The 21,850-nt window shown below is 45.3% G+C and overlaps 1 protein-coding gene across 1 annotated transcript in view; it reads right to left on the minus strand.

The window, feature by feature from the left end:
- The window catches only part of LOC120925118 (taste receptor type 1 member 3-like), a 45,156-nt gene that overhangs the window by 17,592 nt on the left and 5,714 nt on the right, over positions 1-21,850 (minus strand). Inside the window, exons 3-4 of the mRNA XM_040335992.1 lie at positions 12,267-12,555; positions 7,888-8,074 (exon numbers count right to left, since the gene is read on the minus strand). Coding sequence (XP_040191926.1) covers positions 7,888-8,074; positions 12,267-12,555 — 476 coding nt within the window. The remainder of the gene's footprint in view (positions 1-7,887; positions 8,075-12,266; positions 12,556-21,850) is intronic.

Here is a 21,850-nt window from a genome sequence, read left to right on the forward strand (position 1 = left end):
TGTCCCGGAATGCCCGGGACAGTCCCAGATTTTGCAGGTCTGTCCCAGGCACCTTCATTCCAGGACAATACAGTGTCCCGGAATGAAACTGACACAGCCCCCCCCCCCCCCCAAGCCAAACTAATGCCCCCAAAAAAGGCCGTCACATCACCGCTTTACTAACTGACAGTACTTGTCCTGGCTGGGAATGCCTGGAGGAGCACAATCCCCGCCCCCTGCTTGTGATTGGAGAAATCATAAATCCCGCCTCTTGTGTCCAATCACTGTGCTGTAATTCATTTCAAACTTATAGAGGAAGAATGGGGCTACATGTGTGCCATGATTGGGGTCAAGGGAACCTACGGCCGGCCAGTACCAGGTCCCCAAAGTCACTGGAGAAATTACCATTTAACATTGGAGTCTATGGAAGGGGAGCCCGGCTTTCAAAATCGGTGCTCCCCGGCCGTAGGTCCCCCGAACAACAAAAGTTGCACACTTGTAGAGGAAGAGTGGGGCTACATGTGTGCAAAGTTTGGGGCTTAGGGAACCTACGGCCAGCCAGTACCGGGTCCCCAAAATCCGGGTGATCAGGCGCAAAAAGGTGACTCGAGTATAAGCTGAGGGGGGCATTTTCAGCACAAAAAATGTGCTGAAAAACTCGGCTTATACTCGAGTATATACGATACTTGTTTGCAGCATAAATACTGAAATTTGCACTTAAAACTGTAATTTTGTAACTTTTGGAAATGCCAGTAAAAACCTGGCTGTGCCAGTAAGTTTTGGGTGTTGTGTCAGTAAATTTCTATCTGGTAGGTTGGCAACACTGACGCCCACTCAGAAGGAGGAAGCGCCCACCCGGCCGTATGTATGTGCAGTGGACGGGTGGGAGGTGGTTAAGTAGTTAACCACTTGAGACCCGCGCTATTGACAAAAGACGTCAACAGTGCGGCTCTCAGGTGCCAACTGGACGTCTTTGGACATCTTTTCAAAAGCATTACCCGCGCGCGCCTCTGGGGGTAAACACTGTCCCGGTGCATCGCTGGAGAGCCGATGCGTGTACCTGGCGGCCGCGATGTCCGCCGGGTACACGCGATCGGCGGTGACACAACAGGTAACAGCAGGGACGTGGAGCTCTGTGTGTAATGATGGGGTGTAAACACAGAGCTCCACGTGCTGTCAGAGGAAGCTGCCGGAAGCTGAAATTTCGCCTGGGAATGAAGGGGGGTTATGTGCCCAGTAAGCAAGTGGTTAAAAGAAAGCTAAAAAATAAATAAAAAATCCCCACGAATCCTAATTATGTAAATCAGTAAATGACATAAACAGATAACAATCAGGTCACTTCTTACTTTTCCTTTTTTCCAGAAGAGGGGAAGACTCATATTGGAGAACTTTCCAGGCACAAAGTCTGGCCATGGAATTGAACAAATTGGAGTATATAAAAAAATTCCATTTTCCTTATAAATCCAGCTGCATAACCAAAGATCGCTATGAGATTCTTGGTTCCAATGAAAGTTGGTAACTTCTCCGGATGGGTCCATAAAAGTCAAATTCCTCAAATAATTGTGCAGCTTTTCATAGAAGACAGAAATCCGCATATTACCATATACAGTTATCGGAGTCCTGAAATGATAGTAAGCTTAACCACTTCAGCCCCCGGACCATTATGCAGGTAAAGGACCAGGCCCCTTTTTGCGATTCGGCACTGCGTCGCTTTAACTGACAATTGCGCGGTCGTGCGTCGTGGCTCCCAAACAAAATTGGCGTCCTTTTTTCCCCACAAATAGAGCTTTCTTTTGATCACCTCTGCGGTTTTTATTTTTTGCGCTATAAACAATAATAGAGCGACAGTTTTGAAAAAAATTCAATATTTTTTACTTTTTGCTGTAATAAATATCCCCCCATAAAAGATCTAAAAAAACGTTTTTTTTTCCCCTCAGTTTAGACCGATACGTATTCTTCTACATATTTTTGGTAAAACAAAAAATCACAATAAGCGTTTATCGATTGGTTTGAGCAAAAGTTATACCGTTTACAAAATAGGGGATAGTTTTATGGCATTTTTATTAATAATTCTTTTTTTACTGGTAATGGCGGCGATCAGCGTTTTTTTTTTTTCGTGACTGCGACATTATGGCGGACACATCAGACACTTTTGGCACATTTTTGGGACCATCGTCATTTTCACAGCGAAAAGTGCTATAAAAATGCACTGATTACTGTGAAAATGACAATGGTAGTGAAGGGGTTAACCACTAGGGGCGCTAAGTGGTTAAGTGTGCCTTAAGGGAGTGATTCTTACTGTAGGGGGCGTGGCTGTAGGTGTGACATCACTGATCGTCGTTCCCTATATCAGGGAACAGGCGATCAGTGTCACTGCCACACAGAAGAACGGGGAAGGTTTGCTTACACTCACCTCTCCCCGTTCTTCAGCTCCTGTGACCGATCGTGGGACACCAGCGGCGATCGGGTCCGTGGGTTCCACAGGCGCGGTCACGAAGCTTTGGATCGGGTCGCGAGCGCGCCACGGGCCGCGCGCTCGCGACCCCACGGCTGGGCTCTTAAAGGCAACGTACAGGTACGTGGCTGTACCCAGCCGTGCCCAGCCGTGCCGTATATCGGTGTGAAGGGGTCCTTAAGTGGTTAAGGACCGGCTCGCGTGGATATACGTCGGCAAAATGGCACCGACAGGCAAACCACAGTATATTTACGTCAGTTTGAATTTGCTGCCGCCGGCTGCGCGTGCGCATGCCTGCCGCGACTTGATGTTCGCCAGTGTCCCGCGATCGGGTCACAGAGCCGAAGAACGGGGAGATGCAACACAACATCTCCCCGTTCTTCCTAGTGACCTGTCACTGATCGCCTGTTCCCTCTCGTCGGGAGCAGTAATCAGTGATGTGTCACTCGTAGCCACGCCCCCTAACAGTTAGAATCACAATTAAACCCTTCATTACCCCCTAGTGGTTAACCCCTTCACTGCCAGTCACATTTACACAGTAATCAGTGCATTTTTATAGCACCGGTCGCTGTAGAAATTTGAATGTTCCCAAAATGGTGCCAAAAGTGTCCGCCATAATGTCGCCGTCACCATAAAAATCGCTGAGTGCCGCCATTACTAGTAAAAAAAAAAAAATAATAATAAAAATGCCATAAAACTATCCCCTATTTTGTAGACGCTATAACTTTTTGCGCAAACCAATCAATAAACGCTTATTGCGATTTTTTTTTTTTACAAGAAATATGTAGAAGGATACATATCAATGTAAACTCAGGGGGGATATTTATTATAGCAAAAAGTAAAAAGCAATATTGTTTTTTTTTTTTTTTCAAAATTGTCGCTATATTTTTTATACCTCTGTCACAGGAGGTGAGTATAAAACTCTCCTCTCTCCTGAACTTAATGAGCACTTAACCCTTGCAGTGAGGTCATAGCAGCAGAGTGTCCGCGGTTGCCTCCATTTGTCCATTGCTACCTACCTTACATATTATCCTTTAACAATATATATATATAGATATATATATAGATATATATATATATCGTATTTATCAGCGTATACCGCATACTTTTTTGCCCTGAAATTCAGGGCAAAATTGTGGGTGCGCGATATACGCCGATACCCGCTTCCCGCACCGAGTTTGAACTACTGCGCTGGCATATACCGAGTGCAATACACTTGTGTATAGTCGGGCAGGCTCGGGTTCGCTCGCAGTCACGTCCTGGACATACAGGACACACAGGACGTGACCGCGAGAGGAGCCGAGCCTGCCCGACTATACACGAGTGTACTGCGCTCGGTATATGCCGGCGCAGTAGTTCAAACTCAGAGCGGGAAGCGGGGATCGGGTGCGGAGGACACCGCAGAAGGACGCCGGACCCGACGAGGAGGACACCACCGAAGCCTCAGACGGACGCGGGAACCGACGAGGCCGCCGATGGACGCCGCGCAAGACACCAAAACTGTAAGTACTAAAATCTTTTTTTTACAGGAATGCGGGTCCACTTTAGGGGTGCGCGCTATACGCCGGAGCGTGCAATACCCCGATAAATGCGGTATATATATATATATATCATCTGGACTATTTGTGTCTTTTAACATGGCATATACAAAGCAATTAGGAAAAAAAAAACATAAAAAAGGCAAAAAAATCCCAACCCTCCCTTATTAACCACTTAACCCCCGGACCAATATGCAGGTTTATAACCTTTCCCCTTTTTGCGATTCGGCACTGCGTCACTTTAACTGACAATTGCGCGGTCGTGCGACGTGGCTCCCAAACAAAGTTGCCGTCCTTTTTTTCCCACAATATATTTTTTGGGGATATTTATTATAGCAAAAAGTAAAAAATATAGATTTTTTTTCAAAATTGATGCTCTATTTTTGTTTATAGCGCAAAAAATAAAAACCGCAGAGGTGATCAAATACCACCAAAAGAAAGCTCTATTTTTGGGAAAAAAAGGACGTCAATTTTGTTTGGGAGCCACGTCGCACGACCGCGTAATTGTCAGTTAAAGCAACGCAGTGCCGAATCGCAAAAAGGGGCAAGGTCCTTTACCTGCATAATGGTCCAGGGCTTAAGTAGTTAAGCATTAAATAAGAGGCTAGACTATGCCTAAGAGGCCCCTGAAATGCTAGCCATATGAGGAACGGATATCCCTATCCCTCCGTGGCACCCCTATAGGGATCAAGCTGTGCCCTGAAGAGAGGACCTCCAATCCCCCCACATGAACTTAAATTCTAGTCTTTCTAGACTCTATTAAGTAACAGAATAATATCCAATATAATTCATCTGTAATTCTCTGAAATTGAACTGAAATATCACATGGTCCTAAGTATTCAGACCCTTTGATGTGACACTCATATATATATACATCTCAGGTGCCGTCCATTTCTTCTGATCATCCTTCTACACCTTCATTTGAGTCCAGTTGTGTTTGATTATACTGAATTGACTTGATTAGGAAAGCCACACCCCTGTCTATAGAAGACCTTACACCTCACAGTGCATGTCAGAGCAAATGAGGATCATGAGGTCAAAAGAACTGCCTGAAGATCTCAGAGACAGAATTGTGGCAAGGCACAGATCTGGCCAAGGTTACAAGATCTGGCCAAATGCGGTACTGCACACCCTATTAGCTTGAAGCAGGCGGGGACTCTTTCCATGCTGCCCTAGGCCTGGGCCTTGTTGGCCTAGGCCAGGATACAGCGTTGGTGCTGTGTGTATATTAATGAGGAAAAAAAAACGAACTTAAATGATTTTAGCAAATGGCTGCAATATAACCAGTGGCGGTTCGTCCATAGAGGGCGCTGGAGCGCCGCCCCCTCTGGCTCTCACCGCCACTGAGTCAAATAACATAGATTCATGCATTGCACGAATCTATGTTATTTACGCCGCTGCCGCTGTTATTCAGATGGTCGGCGCTCAATGTCCGGCCATCTGAATAACGCCAGCTGGTTGGCTGTAGGGAAATGTCTATCAAAGCCAACGGCTCTGATAGGCTTTCCCAATACAGCCCTCGGGTCCCAGAAGCTTATTCTCGGATCGCACAGACTGTACGCCCCTTGAATAAGATGACAGGCGTCTCAGCCAATCACGTTGGCCGGTTCTGGCTACCTGTAACCTGATTGGCTGAGACGCCTGTCAGTCATCGAGGGCGGGAGCAGACATAGTGGGACGTGGATGCCTGACTCCAGTAAAGGTAAGTGCCGGGCGGGGGGGAAGAACGCAATTTACAGGGCACAGTGGGGACAATTGGCACAGCGGCGACCATTAAAGAGCACAGTGGCTGCGTTTAATGGCATGGCACAGTGGTGACAATGGATGGCACAGTGGCTGCGTTTAATGGCATGGCACAGTGGTGACAATGGATGGCACAGTGGTGACAATGGATGGCACAGTGGCTGCGTTTAATGGCATGGCACAGTGGTGCGAATTGATGGCACAGTGGTGCGAATTGATGGCACAGTGACTGCATTTGATGGCATGGCACAGTGACTGCGTTTAATGGCATGGCACAGTGGTGCGAATTGATGGCACAGTGGCTGCATTTGATGGCATGGAACAGTGGCTGCATTTGATGGGCACAGTGAGACTGCAATTTTTTTTTCCTTTGCGCCCCCCCAAAAATTTTGAGCACCAGCCGCCACTGAATATAACAACGAGTGAAAAATTTAAGGGAGTCTGAATACTTTCCGTACCCACTGTAGATACGTCTCAACTAAGTGATTTTCCAATATAATTAGCCCATGGCAGGGCCGATCCCAGGCAGGGTGCACAGGGTGCATTGCACCAAGGCGCCTGCAGAGGTGGGGGCGCCGAACATCTGACAGACTCTCTAACAGAAGCCCTCTCTGTGTCCATCACAGAGGCCCCCTCCAGGTCCCAATAAAGTACTCTGTATTTTGTTTATTGTTTAGTGTTAAAGCGGGGGTTCACCCTAAAAACTATTTTCTAACATTACATCCAGCATACTAACGACATTTACAGTATGCAGGTCTTTTCGCCGTACATACCGTTATATTGAGATTTTCTCCCCGGCTTCCGGGTTCTGATTCCCGCGGGACTGGGCATTCCTATCCCTGGGTTAGATGATTGACGTCTGGTGAAACAGTTCCCATGTCGCACAAGGCGCGTCACCAGTTTTCCGTAAATAGCCGAGCTGCGAGTCGGCGCTATACGACGCCTGTGCCCGCCGTGTAGAGCTGACTGCGCAGGCGCCGTATAGCGCCGACTCGCAGCTCGGCTTTTTACGAAATCTGGTGACGCGCCTTGTGCGACTTGGGAACTGTTTCACCAGACGTCAATCATCTAACCCAGGGATAGGAACGCCCAGTCCCGCGGGAATCAGAATCCGGAAGCCGGGGAGAAAATCACAATATAACGGTATGTACTGCGAAAAAAAAAAAAGACCTGCATACTGTAAATGTCGTTAGTATGCTGGATGTAATGTTAGATTTTTTTTGTTAGGGTGAACCCCCCGCTTTAAGAGATCACGTAAGGATCCAAGATTATTGAAGACTTTGTGGGAGCATCTCTGTGGTTGAGTCATTGCCATAGAAACATTTGTAAAGGGGAGGAGTTAGTAAAATGACGACGCCCATGTGGGGGCGCCAGAAATATTTCTGCACCCAGGCGCCTGTGACCCTAGGATCGGCCCTGGCCCATGGTTCCCATATTTTTCCAAATTTTGCAGTGGTGTTATTTCGAATACTGGCCAGTTTCTCTTGAGTCATTATCCACGAGACTTTCCGAATTCTGCTCCATATTTTGAACCACGTTTTAGTAAATAACCCCCCCTAATCATCCAACTTACTCTGTGTTGGAATCCATGTTGTTCGGATGTATTTTTCTCCGTGTACATTTGGTGTAGAGCGTGGGCCAGAACATATACAGCCCTGTATGCATAGGACAATGCAGATGTAGGATATAAAAAAATCCAAGACAGATCTATTCCACCTGTACAAGGGCATAGAGAGGACGAAGTGCTCGTGTTGAACACGTTATTTTTGTGTGTGTTTGGAGAAAAGCATTTATACAGAAGAATCCAAATATCCTCCAGGACTGGGTCCGTCAAGCAGTCAGAGAAGTTGAACCCGTGGCCGTAAATGTTGAAGTCCGGGAAGTTTCTTTGTGGCCATAGAAATACAAAGCTGCAGTTGATTGGGTCAGTCCGATGATCATAGATATTAGACATTCCATTCCACGACGGTGGGAAAATAAATGTGACATTTTCTATAACAAAGTCTATACTAAGAAAAAACTCGAAAAAGTCCAAGGGTAAAATTTCACATATTATCAGAACTTTTGCCGTTGATTCACTAACAATCTTCACTTGCTGAATATTTTTTTCGGCATCTGAAGTGATTGAAATGATATACTCTGTACAGATCCCGTGTTGGCTCATCATCTTACTCAGAACTCGGGATTCCGCCTCACCGCTGCCGTCTCCTGAAGTTATTATTCCAACCCAGTTCCACCCAAAGTGCTGCACAAATGTTATAATCGTTCTATAACGAGCCCGATCATCTGGTGTCATACGGAATAAAGTTGGATACATTTTTCTATCACTCAGGAGAGGGTCAGTGACTCGATAAATGATCTGGATGATATATTGGGAAATATTATTATTATTATTATTTTTAATCTTTAGATTTTTATTGAAGAATAAAGCATAATATAAGATACAGTAAAACCTTGGATCGCGAGCATAATTTTTTCCGAAAACATGCTTGAAATCCAAAGCACTTGTATATCAAAGCGAATTTCCCTATAAGAAAATATGGAAACTCAGATGATTCGTTCCACAACCATTTATTCATAGGTCCTTCAGTTTATAGTCCATATAAAAAGATTATAGCAATGTGATAGGTTGTGTAACTGCAGCACTACCCCCGAATAGGGTGACCACGTGTCCCGGATTGCCCGGGACCAGGGAAGCGCCTTGAGGCGATTTAGTTTGCATTTGTTGCGCTATACAAGTTACTCACTCACTCACTCAGGGCTGATCCTAGGCAGGTGCATGGGGTGCAGTGCACCCAGGCACCACAAAGGTGGAAGCACTGAAGCGCCAGCGTGCTCCCCTCCCTCCTGCTCCTCCTTTCCTTGTCTGTGTCCAAAAGCTGCTCTCTCCGCCGGTCACCGCCAGTGACACTGTTTCCTGCCCAAGCCCGTCCCCCCTCCCTCCTCCTGTCAGAGGAGGAGAGCGAAGCAGCGACTGTCTCTGTGTGGAGAGAGACCAGCTGTGCAGTGATGTCGATGATGTGTTCTCCTTGTCCGTGTTAGGGGAGCATCTCTGTGTTTGAGTCGTTGTGATAGAAACTTTGTAAAGGGGAGGAGTTAGCAAGATGGCCACGCCCATGTGGGAGCACCATAAATATTTCTGCACCCAGGCGTCTGTGACCCTAGGATCGGCCCTGCCCGGGACAGTCCCGCATTTTGCAGGTCTGTCCCGGGCACCTTCATTCCAGGACAATACAGTGTCCCGGAATGAAACTGACACAGCCACCCCCCCCCCCCCCCCGGGGCCAATCTGATGCCCCCAAAAAAGGCCGCCACATCACCGCTTTACTCACTGACAGAACTTGATCTGGCCAGGAATGCCTGTAGGAGCACAATCCCCGCCCCCTGCTTGTGATTGGAGAAATCATAAATCCCGCCTCTTGTGTCCAATCACTGTGATGTGATTCGTTACAGCACAAGTTGATTTTTGGGAAGGGGGTGTGTCCCTGAATGGCAGTTTGAAAATGTGGTCACCCTACCCCCGAAGGAGCTGCTGGTTTAGATTTTGGGTTTTGCACGTTAACTCTAATGCCGCGTACACACGATCGGTCCATCTGATGAGAACGGTCTGATGGACCATTTTCATCGGTTAAAGCGGTTGTATACGCTGTTATTTTTTTGTATTAATTTTTTTTACACCTGTAAAGGAAAAGCCATAATGAGCTAGTATGCACCGCATATTAGCTCATTATGAAATACTTACCTTAAAACGAGGTGAAGAGAACTTACCTGGTCCACGCCGAGCGAGATGTCATCTTGCTCCGGCGTGTGTCTTCCGGGTATCGCCGCTCCAGCGCTGTGATTGGCTGGAGCGGCGATGACGTCACTCCCGCGAATGTGCGCGGGACACTTCAAACTGGCAAAGTCCAGCGGCTGCCGGCCCTTTAGCCGAGGATCCCCACTGCGCATGCGCCACTGATTGCAGCGGCGCATTGCGGGGGGAATATCTCCTAAACCGTACAGGTTTAGGAGATATTCTTTATACCTACAGGTAAGCCTTATTATAGGCTTACCTGTAGGTAAAAGTAAAAAAGTGAGGTATACAACCACTTTAACCGATGAAGCTGACTGATGGTCAGTCGTGCCTACACACCATCGGTTAAAAAAACGATCGTGTCAGAACGCGGTGACGTAAAACACAACGACGTGCTGAAAAAAAATGAAGTTCAATGCTTCCAAGCATGCGTCGACTTGATTCTGAGCATGTGTTGATTTTTAATCGATGGTCGTGCCTACTAACGATCGTTTTTTTCCTATTGGTTAGGTATCCATCGGTTAAATTTAAAACAAGATTGCTTTTTTTTAACCTATGGATAAATAACCGATGGGGCCCACACACGATCGGTTTGGTCCGATGAAAACGGTCCATCAGACCGTTCTCATCGTTTTGACCGAACTTGTGTATGTGGCACAAGTTCGTTGTCAGGGGAAGAAAGTCTATAGAAATTGCAATGTCCACACAAGATGTAAAACCTTCAACTGTAGGTTTTATTTTTGCTGCATAAAACTTGTGAAGGAAGTAGAGAGTATAGAGAGAAGGGGAAGGTTTAGGTATGCGGTACAGAGTGCACAAAAGGTATTCAAAGTTCCAGTATTCACCACTCACTCCTGAGTGGATATTGCCCACCCCCGGATAGACCCTCTCACATGGCCTAGCAGCTGGAATGATGCACGGACCAGTATAGGAACAGTCTCTGCCACAGACCGTCTGAGAACACAGACTTGGATAGTCAGGAATCCTCTGCCACAGGATTTAAAGTCCCGAACTTCCTGCCTTACAGCTAAAGAGCCTTTAAGCCAATCCAGCGGACTGTAAGACAATTTACGTAGCGGATCCCTTTTCCTTAACGAGGTTACCAGGCCTATCCCGAGACATCAGCTTGTCTTGCTTGGTCTCCTCCAGGGCAGATCCTCCCCCGGTTTCCTTCGCTAAGAAGCCTCCTCCACTTGGATGGACAGCTTAGGATCCTTTGTAGAGCCATAGGCCCCAGCCAGCATAGCTGGGCCTACTCGACAGGAACACAGCCTCAGACCAACGTGGTTCCAAGACTGAAATCACGCACACCCACCTCGCACCAGGAGGGCTACGAGGCGAAAGACCCCAAAAAACTGCATCTGCCCTTAAGTACCCCTTCCCAGCATGCACAGCTGGGCACAACTCCCACTGGGCTGCTGCCAAGAAGGGTCACTTAACACACTATGGTTCCAACATAGGCCTGAAGTGGTAACGCCACCTATAGGCAACAAAAGGACACTTCTACCGAACACAACCATAGCCAGAACAGAGGCTAATTTAAATAGAATTAACAGAGTCTGAGCCCAACTATAGGCTCAGACACCCTTCAATTTACAATAGCGCCCGACTCATTTGGAGACCAGCGCTACATAACCATAAAATGTCCATCCACAAATAGAAGCCTCCACAAGGGGATTATGCCCCGTATACACGGTCGGAAATTCCGGCAAAAAATGTTCGATGTGAGCTTTTGGTCGGATATTCTGACCGTGTGTAAGCCCCATCGGACATTTGCTGTCAAATTTCCAACAAAACACATGTTTAAGAGCTGGTTCTCAATTTTTCCAACAACAAAAGTTCTTGTCGGAAATTCCGATCTTCTGTATGCAATTCCGACGCACAAATATCCTACGCATGCTCAGAATCAATTTGATGCATGCTCAGAATCATTGAACTTAATTTTTCTCAGCTCATCGTAGTGTTGTACGTGACCGCTTCTTGACGTTCGGGATTTCCGACAACATTTGTGTGACCGCGTGTGTCCAACTCAGGTTTGAGAGAAAAATCCGTCTGAAAAAAATCCACGGTTTTGTTGTCGGAATTTCCGATCATGTGTACGCGGGATTAGAAGCAAAATCCAGCAGGAGCTACAGAGTATAAAAGAGAAGAGAGGTTACTCTAATGGCGCGCACAGACGATCGAACATTCCGACAGCAAAACCGTGGATTTTTTTTCTGACGGATGTTGGCTCAAACTTGTCTTGCATACACACGGTCACACAAATGTTGTCGAAAATTCTGATCGCCAAGAACGCGGTGACGTAAAACACGTACAAAGGCACTATTAAAGGGAAGTTCAATACCAGTCGTGTTAGTAGAAGATTCACGCTTTTCAGCCTCGTGCTTTTGAGTCCGTTACATCATGACGAATGTGCTATCTACATTATGATACATTATGTGTTAAAAAACACATTTGAGTTAGCGCAATTTGTTTGTTACACACACGTATGAGCTGAATTTAGGTTTTTAATTGCAGCACCCATTGTCAATTTCACATATATATATATTCACTTTTTACACACACACACATATATATATATATATTCCTCTTTTTAGAAGTTTAGCTCAGATATCCCCACATATATATCATGTTATTCTGATCTGCAATCATCCTAGAGAAGCAAAACTACAAAACCTCAATGTAGACTGTACTGAGCCATCTATTAAACACCTTGTCTTACATACATGATATATAATATATTGCAGTAATCACTTACCTGTGTATACTGATACACACTAAGTAGCTGGGCCAGCGCTTGGCTTGATTGAAAAGTACTGTCCCCAATAAAACCGGCCACTTCTACGTGTCCCTTACAGTAATAGTTGGGAGCTTCCTTTTCTCCAGACAATATCTGTAGGACATTTGCCAAAGTTTTCTTTGGATCATTACAAGTACTAAACATACGATAGCCCAGAGTAACGTTGGGCAGAAGGTCGGGGTTCTTGTTAATCTCATTGACAGCAGTGATCATCGCCGGGATGCTTTTATATTCGTGAATGTTAGGTCTGCGGGACATTGAGAGGTTTTCAAACTACACAGAGTAGTTGCTTCTGAGATTACAGTTTTTGCCACAGCTTACAAAACTAACACTTTTTATAGAAAACAATAATGATTTACATGTAAATAAAAATTGTCCAGTGCCCCAGGGGTGCAGTGGTAGAAGAGGGGTGCAAGAGGGGGAGAGGTGAGCAGGGCTGGACTGGGACAAAAATGTGGCCCTGGACTTCATCCAGACCGGCCCACTTTAATTCAATAAAATGCTGCCCCCACCCCCTGAAAAATCACGCCCACCAAAAGGCCCCTACATCCATTATTGCATATCATGAGAGGGTGAGAGAGAGGGGAATGAGAGAGAGAGGGAGGAGGGAAAGGGGGTGAGAGGGGGTGGGTGAGAGAGGGGGGTGAGTGTAAGAAAAAGAGAGTGAGTGTAAAAGAGAGGGGGTGAGTGTAGGACCCCTTTTTACACTGAGGCATTTTTTAGGCGCTTATGGGCGCCTGTAAAGCGACTGAAAAACACTTCCGCTGCAGTGCCAGTGTGAAAGCCTGAGTGCTTTCACACTGGGGCACTGCCAGGGCGTTTAAAAAAAGTCCTCCAAGCAGCATCTCTGTTTTAAAAAACGGCCCACTGTGCCATCGACCCACCGGGAAACTCCCTGTAGTCCCTATGGCCAGTCCATCACTGGAGGTGAGCAATGCTAGAAGAGTGGTGCAGAGGGGGGAAGGGGTGAGCAGTATTGGAAGAGGGATGCAGAGGGAGAAGAGGTTAGTAGTACTGGAAGGGGGCTGCAGGAGGTTCAGAGGTGAGCAGAATTTGAAGAGGGTTGCGGAGGGGGGAAGGGGTGAGCAGTATTGGAAGAGAGGTGCAAAGGGGGGAAGGGAGAGCAGTATTGGAAGAGGGATGCACAGGGAGAAGAGGTTAGTAGTACTGGAAGAGGGCTGCAGGAGGTTCAGAGGTGAGCAGAATTTGAAGAGGGGTGCGGAGGGGGGAAGGGGGCACGGGTGAGCAGTGCTGGAAGAGGCTAAAAGCAAAGCAAAATGTTGTAAATCTAAATGAAGCTGGAGTTCACTAATGTAAACTTGTTGTAAAACAGTCTTGAACAAATACATATCTTTGGGGGTAGATTTACTAAAGGCTAATAGACTGTGCATTTTGCAAAGTGCAGTTGCTCCAGAGCTTAGTAAATGAGGTAAGGCTTCACTTTGCAAAGAGTACCCAATCATGTGCAAGGAAAATAAAAATAAAAAAAACAGCATTTTTTCTTGCATGTGATTGGGTGATGAGCTTCTGCTCATTTACTAAGCTCTGGAGTAACTACACTTGCAGAATGCAACTGGACTTTGCAAAGTGCACAGTCTTTTTGCCTTTGGTGAATCAACCCCTATGGGCCAGATTCAGGAACGCTTTACGCCGGCGTATCTATTGATACGCCGCGTAAGTTAAAAGATGCGCCGTGAGTCTGTTTTTTGACCTGAGGTGGAACTGGCAGACCCAAAACCTATAAACAATCCATAATTCCTGATATGATGGAAATACATTCATAACACGTGGCTGAACTAATAGATTGGAACAAAATGGGGATGGGGATAAATGGGGAGTGATGTAAAGGTTTTATTACAGGGATTTATCGGGATTACAACTTATAATTAAGGCAAATATTGTCACAAAAACGTGTAAAATAAGAGAATATGAAGTATGAAGCCACTAATGGAATATCTCAATTTAAATCAATAACTTTATTGCATCACAAATTATGTATCACATCCACACTCACCATGTTAATAAAATGACAATGTTGTTACTGGATCGCCGGCTGCTACCCTGGGGCACACGTGAATCTCTGTTTATCACAGAGCATCTTGGCTTTTTGGTCTCTATTGCCCTAAGTGCGTACTATGGTTGGATTTCCATTGCACTGCTGCCTATACCCGCCCCAGTTGTATCTCTATCACTGGATATTTTTAGAATGGGGCCTATGATTGCTTGCTGATTGCTCGGCAACGCCCCTACTCACCTGTTGTTAGTTGTTACCGTGCTGCACCAATGTACCATTCTACTATATAATCTTTGACATCATGAGATTACCACCATAGGTGTAATTAACTAGGACTATCGACGATCATCATTTGTTTTGACACAATCGATAGTAAACAAAATCGATTTTCTGATTTTCTGGCATCTATCCGAGGAATGCCCGAGCTAGGTTGGATGGACACGTTAGATTGTGAAAACAACATTTGTATACTGCAAAAAATCCTTCTTGTCTTGTCCTGAGGTAGCCCAACGGCGAAACTCGTAGGCGACTTCAAAGGATTTGTTCAATCAATTATTAATTTATATGTTTTTTTTTATTGAATCTCTATCTGTGCTGTAATTTTTTTTTATATTTTTGTAATAAATAACATATTTTAGACATACTTCCGTCTTGCCTCAAAGTCCGACTACCACTCACTCCAGTGATTGTGTTTTTTCTTGTTTCTACTATATACGGATGTGGCTCATGTGAGTGCTCTTCCCTAGTGTATCCTGTCTCCCCTTTCCCTCCTTCTACCCTCTGCATTCCCCCCCCTTTTTCCCCCCCTTCTTTTCCCCCCCATTTGTGTCCCATGTGCCTCCTCCCTCCCCACCCTTCCCTACCCATATTTTTTGGTTGTTACTGGATCCCCCCAAAAAAACACAGCACCCCTTAAAGCCCAGTTATTTGTAGAATTTAGCAGCATATGTTGTAATAATATAAATCTATAAAGTATTGAGAGATACAAAAACTGACATCTGTCATTGCTAATTTAGATAATGCTCTCCTAACGAAGCCCTGATGATGAAAGACGAAACACGTTGATGTTTGCTACCTGATGAGCCATTGTGGTATGGCTAAACAAGACAACTAAGTAAGATTATTTCTCCCCATTGAACTTCGATTGTGCTAAATACTTAAATTGGAACCGTAGCACCCTCTAGTGTGCTAGATGTGTATATATAGTTGTTAGAGTAGGAAAATTGTTTGGCTTGGCTGGCAGACTGGGTTTATTTTGGGTCAGGGTTGAGTGACTCGGGGAGGCTGGATGAATCATCAGGCAGCATCTCTGGTGGCTCCCCCAGCTTGCTGGAACCTTGGAGAAGTTTCAAGAAGAAGCTGGGTGGGGTCTAGGAGGAGCTGTCTGGAGTATTTATGAGGGCCCCAGCCAATCCCAAGAAGGACTGGAAGGGGGGAGACACCTCATAAATACTCGGGGGTCAGGCCAGCAGGGGGCAGTTGTGTTGGGTGAAATATGGAGATGAAGTGCTGAGTAGGGTGACCACATTTCCAAACTACCATTCAGGGACACCTTCCCTTCCCAAAAATCCACTTGTGCTGTAACGAATCACAGCACAGTGATTGGACACAAGAGGCAGGATTTATAATTTCTCCAATGACAAGGAGGGGCGGGGATTGTGCTCCTCCAGGCATTCCCGGCCAGGACAAGTACTGTCAGTGAGTACAGCGGTGATGTGGCGGCCTTTTTTGGGGGCATCAGATTGGCCCGGGGGGTGGGGGTGAGTTTCATTCCCGGGACACTGTATTGTCCTGGAATGAATGTGCCCAGGACAGACCTGCAAAATGCGGGACTGTCGCGGGCAATCTGGGAAAAACGTGGTCACCCTAGTGCTGAGAAGGCTGTCGGTGGCTTTTTAGGGAGCACCCCAGTCTGAGGGGTGACCTCGGGCCTGGGAGCTCAGGTGCCTCTACAACACATGGAGGAATCCCTGCCTGGATGCATGGGAGCAGGAGTGAGGACAACAGGAGCCAGCTGGGTGGGCTAGTGAGTGTGCAGTCTGGGAGGACTGTGGGAAGTATCCAGGAGTGCTACAGAGGCAGCTGCAAACAGATGGGCTGGCAGTGCCTGAAGAGGTGGTGCTGATATCAATAGCCACAGGAATGTAGCAGGACACTGGACTTTTCTATACACAACCAAAGAGGCCCACGGCCCCCGTCTGTAAAAAAATATATAAATTTTGTCAGATTCATCAGTGTTTCAGCTGTATCTGTGTTTCTTCAGTTAGAAGAATGAGTGTATATCGCGATATATAGGAAAGCTGTCCCTGAAGTGTTCTTCTGAAGTCAAATGGGCATCCCATAATACCCTTACACGCCATCCAAGTTTGTTAACTCTCAATAAACATGTGCCTGGCTATGGAGGATGGGGGATCCCATTCTACTTGTGGCTCCTATGTGGGGTGTGCTACAGAACTTTATACTATATATAAAAATTGCCAAACAGGCAGGATTTTTATTGCAGAAGAGACATGCTTTGTCCCTTCTACATTAAAAGGGTTGTGTTTTTTTTTCACCTTAATGCATCCTATGCATTAAGGTGAAAAAACACCTTGCATTTTTCGGCCCCCCATCCCCCTCGGTTTTACTTATCTGAGCCCGGAATTTCTGTGGGCGCGATCCTGTGTCACGCTCCCCACAGCTTCTCGGCTCTTCATTGGATAGATTGATAGCAGCGCGGCCGTTGACTCCCGCTGCTGTCGATCAAATCCAATGACGTGGCCGCCGGGGGGCGGGGCCGAGTCATACATTCCGCAGCTATAGACGCAAAGTGTATGACACGGGAGCACGCCCGCAAGGTAACCTTCTTGGGAGAGAGCTTCCCAGAGGGGGTTATCTATTGCGGGGAGGAGCCGCGAGAGCCGCCGTGAAACCCCAGAAGAGGACGATCGGGGCCACTCTGTGCAAAACAAATTGCACAGTGGAGGTAAGTATGACATGTTTGTTATTTTAAAAAAAAATGAACATTTAGTATCACTTTAAAGTTACTTACCTGCCTGTCCCTTCCCCCCCGTACAGTGAGCAGCTCACCCGCAGCTCACTGTACAAATTTGGCAATGCCATAGCTGATTGAACTTCTGCTTATGCATGGGAGTGATGTCATCCCCACTAGGCCAATAAAAGCGATCAAGACCCAGAAGCCAGCCACTCAAAGATGTCAGCGACCACCATGGTGCATCGCTGGAGGCAAGGTGAGTATAGTTCCACTTTAAGTGCATATAACACAGATGGGTTCCATTTAATTTATTGTTTTTGAAAAATGGATGACTATTGGCATGGCGCAAAAAAATCCATAAATATTGCAACTGCTATTAACCACTTAAGGATCGCCTAACGCCGATATATGTCGGCTGGGCATAATCATGTAAGGGTACGTCCCCTTTAGGTGCCCACCCGTGGGTCGCGCGCGCCCGCAACCCGGTCCAAAGCTCCATGACAACGGCCGCGGGACCCGCGGACCTGATCGCCGCTGGTGTCCCACGATCGGTCACAGGAACTGAAGAACGGGGAGAGGTAAGTGTAAACACACCTTCCCCGTTCTTCATTGTGGCAGTGGCGTTGATCGTCTGTTCCCTGATATAGGGAAAGACGATCACTGACGTCACAAGTCCAGCCCCGCCCCCCTACAGTTAGAAACACATATGAGGTCACGCTTAACCCCTACTACGCCCCCTAGTGGTTAACTCATAAACTGCGATTGTCATTTTCAGAGTAACCAGTGCATTTTTATAGCACTTTTCGCTGTGAAAATGACAATGGTCCCAAAAATGTGTCAAAATTGTCCGATGTGTCCGCCATAATGTCGCAGTCACTAAAAAAATCGCTGATCGCCACCATTAGTAGTAAACAAATAAAATTAATAAAAATGCCATAAACTATCCCCTATTTTGTAAACGCTATAAATTGTGTGCAAACCAATCGTTAAACACTTATTGCAATTTTTTTACCAAAAATAGGTAGAATAATACGTATCGGCCTAAACTGAGGAAAGAAATATGTTTTTATATCTTTTTTCGGGATATTTATTATAGCAAAAAGTAAAAAATATTGCAAACCGCAGAGGTGATCAAATACCACCAAAAGAAAGCTCTATTTGTGGGGAAAAAAGGACGCCAATTTTGTTTGGGAGCCACGTCGCACGGCCGTGCAATTGTCAGTTAAAGCGACGCAGTGCCGAATCGCAAAAAGGGGCAAGGTCCTTAACCTGCATATTGGTCCGGGTCTTAAGTGGTTAACAAACATGCTACACTGCTCATGCACTATTATGTCCAAAGTATTGGGACAACTGCCTTTACACGCACCTGAATTTTAATGGCATCCCAGTCTTAGTCCGTAGGGTTCAATATTGAGTTGGCCCCACCCTTTGGAGCTATAACAGCTTCAACTCTTCTGGGAAGGCCGTTCACAAGATTTAGGAGTGTGTCTCTGGGAATGTTTGACCATTCTTCCAGAAGCACATTTGTGAGGTCAAGCACTGACATTGGATTCAAAGGCCTAACTTGTGGTCTCCACATGAATTCATCCTAAGGGTGTTCTATCAGGTTGAGGTCAGGACCTTGTGCAGGCCAGTCAAGTTCCTCTATCCCAAACAAGCTCATCCATATTGCCAAAAGTATTGGGTCACCCCTCCAAATCATTTGGTGGAGGGGGGATTATGGTGTGTGGTTGTTTTTCAGGGGTTGGGTTTGCTAGCTTAGTTCCAGTGAAGGTAATACTTAAGGCGTCACCATACCAAGACATTTTGGACAATTCCATGCTCCCAACTTTGTCTGAACAGTTTGGGGATGGCCCTCTTCCTGTTCCAATATGACTGCACACCAGTGCACAAAGCAAGGTCTATAAAGACATGGCTGAGTGAGTTTGAAGTGGAGGAACTTGACTGGCCTCCACAGGCTCCACAGGCTCCTGTCCTGAAATGTGCTTCTGGAAGAATGGTCAAACATTTGTGGACAGCCTTGCCAGAAGAGTTGAAGCTGTTATAGCTGCAAAGGGTGGGGCCAACTCAATATTGAACCCTATGGACTAAGACTGGGATGCCATTAAAGTGCATGTGCGTGTAAAGGCAGGTGTCCCAATACTTTTGGTAATATAGTGTGTTTGTGTATATATATATATATATATATTGTGAATATCATATGGTACATAAAATAAACAAGGGCATAATAATTTGGCGCTGTGATGTTGTGTTTTTTTTTTTTCACATAAAACAAATGTGTTTAAACAGACAATGGATCAGGGTCTATCTGTTTAATTGTGTTTATCTGCATTGACAAACTCATTAGACTTCCTGAACACAAACTACTCTAGAGATAATGCAATGAACAACAACATTTCTTGCATAGCATTCTGCATGCATGTATGCAAGCGGTATGCAGAGGTCTCATGGGCCAGTTCTGTCATTTGCTGGCAAGGATGCCACAACACACACTCCACCACTCTCCTGGCCCTAGTGAGGCGGTACTGTAATTGAACACTCTTCTGTCTGTGTTCAATGAGCGGCTGGAAAAGGGCCTTAGAAGGTGTTCAATGAGCGGCTGGAAAAGGGCCTTAGAAGGTGTTAGGTGTTCAATGAGCGGCTGGAAAAGGGCCTTAGAAGGTGTTCAATGAGCGGCTGGAAAAGGGCCTTAGAAGGTGTTCAATGAGCGGCTGGAAAAGGGCCTTAGAAGGTGTTCAATGAGTGGCTGGAAAACGGCTTTAGAAGGTGTTCACTGAGAGCAAATGCTTCATCCCCCACAAAAACATATGGCATAGCAGGACCCCTGGTTCCTGGGAGCAGACTGTTTTCTGGTAGTGCCAGTCTCTTTTCTTGCAGAAGCTGTCCAAATGATGAATGTGCAAATATGCTAGAGTCTGAACTGTTGCCGTAGGAGCCTATGTCGACATATGGTCATTTTTATCTGTCATGGCAAACAATACAAATTAAAACATATATTTTTTTTAATGATAAAAACTTCTGCCACTTGCTACTGGCTTAAGTATGCAGATATGTTTCCTATCTATCATGCCCACACAATTGAGAGAATTACAGCGCTACCAGAACACATCCACTATCTTTGACCATTCTTCTGCTGTTGCTTTCCGGAAGACCACATGTTTCAGCACTTCCCAAATGACTGAACAGGTGTCCCAAATATTATAACTCACTGTAGTTTTGCCCACCATAAATTCAAAATGCGGACTTGACAGAGAATGTCCAGTTGCAAGGCATCTGAAAAAAAAATGTATATGTTTTGCATTGCAAACAAGATTGCTCTGTGGTCTTATACATCCTACATGTATGCAAAAGACTTAGAGATTTTTCAAACAATTCTGGAGATGAGAAGGTAAGTTATTGTGACAGATTCGGAGCCTCTTACGTATAAAATCATCCTATGTCCACTAGGGGCATAGGATGACTGAGAAATTATATCTTGGACTACCTGAGATGGGATTATTATGTAATTATTATCCACAATATATTCCAGGATATCTGTAAAGAACTAGGTACTGTTTGTTGATTCTGAACTCAACGGGTATATTGTAAGAGTGACTCATCCATACTGTTAGATGCTAATGCCGTCACCTCCAGCCATCTCTCTGTTCTCTGTGCTAATTGACCCTGCTATTGTGTGAAGATGTCCTGTGTTTACACTTATGATAATGTGTATTGTGTATCAGGTGAGCGGAGACGGGACGTCTACTCTGAAAGTTCATATCTCGGAGTCACCTCATCTGGGTAAATGATTAGTTAATTAGCTCATGTTAATTTATGTTCTGGTTACCTATATAAGGTTGCATTCTTGTTTCTATTAAAGACTCGATGTTCAGCAGACAAACAAGTCTCGTTGTGTGTTGAGAGCAGCTGAAATATCCGATATCTATATCCAGACTAATAGGAAGCGGTATATGACGGAAGCACTCAAGCAGAGTGTGGGACGTTCCGTTACAGTTATTATCAAAGGACATCTGTAATCTGTGTATGTTTTTACTTATTGGAATTATTACATTTATTTTTCTTCATTTTGTATTTGCAGCACTGACAGCTGCTGAGTAGTGTTGAGCGGAATACGCCATATTCGATTTCGCGATATATCACGAATATATAGCCGAATATTCGTGAAATATTCGCTAAAATCGAATATTCGTGATATTTTATCAAAAAAAAATTTGCGAAATTTCGCTAATGCGAAACTGATTGCGAAATTTTGCTAATGCGAATGCGAAATTGATTGCGAAATTTTGAAACATTCAATTTCACCTGCCCTTTGGAAAAAGTGTGGTTTTACGTAATGGACCCTGCAACTAACAAGGTATTAATAGAATAAATACATTATTATATAGATTTGAGGGTTTACTTTGACCAATTTGTATATTGATTAGTTTAATATTGAATAACCATAGATTTGGAAAATACAAGTAAACCGTTTATGTTGACATCTCTTAAATGTCTTTATGTTAAACAGTTATTCTCATTAAAGAGGTGAAATGCAAATGATGACACGGGACAAAA

Source organism: Rana temporaria, chromosome 1 (assembly GCF_905171775.1).
Source record: "Rana temporaria chromosome 1, aRanTem1.1, whole genome shotgun sequence".
NCBI lineage: Eukaryota > Metazoa > Chordata > Amphibia > Anura > Ranidae > Rana > Rana temporaria.